At 39.1% G+C, this 3,700-nt stretch overlaps 1 protein-coding gene across 1 annotated transcript in view; it reads left to right on the plus strand.

Annotated features, from left to right (window-relative positions):
* Positions 1-439: 439 nt before the first annotated feature.
* BOLL (boule-like RNA-binding protein) overlaps positions 440-3,700 on the plus strand; it is a gene marked incomplete at both ends in the record, with an annotated part of 11,961 nt that continues 8,700 nt past the window's right edge. Inside the window, 2 exons of the mRNA XM_009080218.1 lie at positions 440-553; positions 3,478-3,569. Coding sequence (XP_009078466.1) covers positions 440-553; positions 3,478-3,569 — 206 coding nt within the window. The remainder of the gene's footprint in view (positions 554-3,477; positions 3,570-3,700) is intronic.

Consider the following 3,700-nt stretch of genomic DNA (forward strand, 5'->3'; position numbering starts at 1 on the left):
GGGGGTTGGGGTGAGTTAGGGTCAGCTCCAAGGTGCTGCGGAGGGCAGAGTTGTGTAGAGGTGTGTGGGAGCACCTGTTGAGCTAAAATCCTTCACAGATAGAGAATAATCTCTGAAATACACCTCATACCTTGCTGGGCAGGCTGAACCGAGACTGGTGGGCTAGGCCCCAAAATGCCTAATTCAGAAAGGTGTTAAACATCAAACTTCAGACTTCACTAGCTTGCTGAATTGCTATTCACCGAGTTACTGGATTGCTTAAAACTAAGCTTATCTTTAAATATGTCACTGAGCTGCGTTCTGAATAAGTATAGGTGGTTCGTGCTCGGTTGTTCAGCATTTGCTGTGCCTGACAGATAACTCTGTATGTATTGTCTGTTGAGAATTATTCATTTGCTGACTGAGGTGTCAGATGTTGAAAATATCTCCTTTCACTCAGGAGGCCACTGACCAGATGCAGTCAGAATCTCTGTCTCCACAGTCCAACACTATGTCATCAAGGACTGGACCAGTTATTCCCAACCGTGTCTTTGTCAAAGGATTTGATTCTGAGGTATTTTTTTTCCTGTTTTTTTTCCTGCTAAATGATAACTTGTTAACCTATAAAAGTCAACGTGGAAAAATGTAAAAGTAAGTGTTTGTTTTAAAGCAAATATGAAATTTTCTCGTGGTAATTTGCGGTACTGATATTAATTCTTAGAATGCCTTTGCACATGCCCTAAAGCCCTCAGATAGCAGTGAATATTGAGCCTTTCTTGCATTGTTCAGTCGTTTCCAAAATTTGTGGCAAACTACTTGTCAGACCTTTATACCAGCTACTCACTATTCTTTTTTTCTTCCCACTTCAGATAACGAATTAAGTCTTTGACTTTAGCAAAATATGCTTGGTCTGCTTAGTTGTTCCTACCAAGAGTATCTTCTCTGCCTTCATCCTTGTAGTCTGAGGACCTTTTAAGTGCTAACTCATCTGAAGAGGAACAAGAATTGACAATTCACTCAGACTGTTTTGCGTAATAAATACAAGAAATTCCAGGACCTTCTGGCTCATTTGGCTGAGATAGTTCAAATAGAGGTGTTGATAATTAAGAGATGTTGTACAAGGTCTTCGGTATATTTGGGCTTTATCAAAGAGGCACAGTAGGTTTTTGCATTAATAGCAAATTGCTAGAGCTATGAAAAGGACCTCTCTTGCTCTGTTCTAGCTTCACTGCCCTTTGAAAGGCTGAAACACTTCTACATAACATATCAATATTCTTGTTAATTGTCGTACTTTTTGTTCATCTTGAACGGTCTCTTCTTGGTTTAGTTCTTACTTCAGACTTTGTTCTGAATCTTAATTTCAATAATAAAGTTTTTAAGCGTGTTTATAAGTATGAAAAGGATGGTTTTTTGGGAGGGAGAGGAAATAGAAGGGATGGAACCTCTATAAACATTTTAGCTACTCTTCCATTTGCTGTGACTCCATATCAAATAGAGTCTTAAATTTCTGATCAAATCATAGGATTTATATGTCAGTCTTGGATTATTTTCTATTGGGAATCTTGTGACAGAAAGCATTGGTTTGTTGTTTGGTTTTTTTACCCCAAAGGTCTTACTCAAGCCACGTGGGGGAACACAAAAGCTTTCTTTTTGTGAAAAGGGAAGACACTTAATCAACAAAAATGTATTTGCTTAGCGGCAAGCTCTTTTATGGTTTTGCCAGGCACCTTCATTTAGTCTATAACCATAGCAGTGATTTCTGTTTGTGAGAGGAAGCATCTGGTCTCTATAACATTTTGGTAAGAGAATTTGCAGTTGGGAATGGTCTTGTCTTGGTCTGAAGAGCTCTTTTGTTGGTGGTGTAGGTCATGTGTCTTTGACAGAGGCTAGTTCTAAGCCTTCACCTTTCTTAAGAATTTGACAACTGCCTTTGCTTTATCATGAGCAGGAGAAAGCAAGTCCTGAATATGATTCTGGTGATCTTCTAGACTCCATGTTTGTCCAGATTCTTGCAGATTTCACTGTGTATCTTAGCACAGTATTTCCTTCTTATTCTCCTTTACCACACTGCGCTGCGCATAAACCTTTGTCTTTTCCAAGTTCATAGTCTTGTGTAGCTATGCCTCATGTCCTTTAGGACGCTTTCAGCAGTGATCAGTCTTGGGCTTGGGTGAGGCAGAGAAACCTTTGATGTGCTGGAGAGGATTTACTCAATTGTATACATGCAATTAAAAACAACACAGGTAATTCACTTCGAAGTAAAACAGTACTTCTGGTATACCTTAATGTAAGGAAAAGTATAGATGAGTGATCCGTGCATATAACTGTACTTCTTCCAGTGTTAGGTTTGGCATTAACTAAGGACTGTGGAGAGCAAAACCTGAAAATCTCAAAGGTGGTGTTTAGGGCGCCATATTTGATATCTCCTTATGTTGAGGGACCCCAAGCTGGAGCCAGCCACCGAGTTACAACAAAACACCAATACGGTTACGATTGTTGTACTGCTTTTATTGGGAGAGACACACGTTTATACTATAGGGTTGCCTACTTATTATTGGTTAACTACTACTACTAGTCTGCCTTACACACAATAGAATTGGTTATTAACATATCAATCATGAAATGCCTAACCATTATTCTCCACCCCTAACTATCTTCAACTTCTGCGTTCTGCACCCAGGAGTTGTTTATCTTCTTTCTCACATTCCAACCGCAGCTGTGTCCTTGGCCAACTTAGCTTGCAGCTTGCTCAGGCCCTGCTAGCAAGGCTGGATTGCTCATGTCCATTAGCAATCAGACATTCTCCCACATGCTTACACTGTAAAAAAGGTTCGTAGAAGGTAGGTGAGTGTTCACATAGCTTAGGTATGGCTTGGCGTTGTCTTACTCCATGCATGCTCAGAAGGGAGCAGTTCCTTCCATGTTGATTTAGACCATTCTGCATTGAAAGAACTTTTCTTACTTATAATGGGGGAGTTCTATACATGTTGACAGTCTTACATTAAACCTACTTCAGAGAGAGGGATCATGGTGTATTCTATGGATTTGGCCACTAAGTCACTGTGGTTTAGTGGGGGGGGGGGTTTCAGATATCTGTATGCTTTACGGAAACCTATATACTGTAGTGTTTTGGAGTTTGAAAATGTGGCAGTGATTTTTTCATGCTGTAAATTGCCCTAGCAAGTAATCTACCCCTAGCAAACCTGCATCAGTGGTCCCACATGTGAAAGGGCAGTTGTTAGATAAATCTACTAAAGAGGAGTTTTAATATTTTATGGCTTTCTAGCATTATTGCTGAATAATAAATGCTGCAATTAAATGGGCTGTGAGGCTCATACTTGCTGATTATTCTCTCTTCCTCTCTAGGATTATAATTAGTTTGTAGCAAACTTTATCCAAAGTATATCCATTAAAAGTCTTATGGTAAATATTAATTGAATAACTATGCAAACCAACTTTTCCTTTTTTTTTTCTTTCCCTCTTGATTTACTGTACTAGACTAGTGAAGATGACCTGAAGGAGTTTTTTGCTCAGTATGGCAGTGTGAGAGAAGTGAAGATAGTAAATGACAGAGCTGGAGTATCAAAGGGGTTGGTATAGTTGAACAGGCATGTTGTGGGAATTGAAAATATAATAGAAAACTGACGCCAGTAAATTTGATTTTCGTAGCTCAGAATATTATTAATTTTGTTATTGATGTTCCCAGTTATTCCATTTATGC

Source organism: Acanthisitta chloris, unplaced genomic scaffold (genome assembly GCF_000695815.1).
Source record: "Acanthisitta chloris isolate BGI_N310 unplaced genomic scaffold, ASM69581v1 scaffold15188, whole genome shotgun sequence".
Taxonomy (NCBI): domain Eukaryota; kingdom Metazoa; phylum Chordata; class Aves; order Passeriformes; family Acanthisittidae; genus Acanthisitta; species Acanthisitta chloris.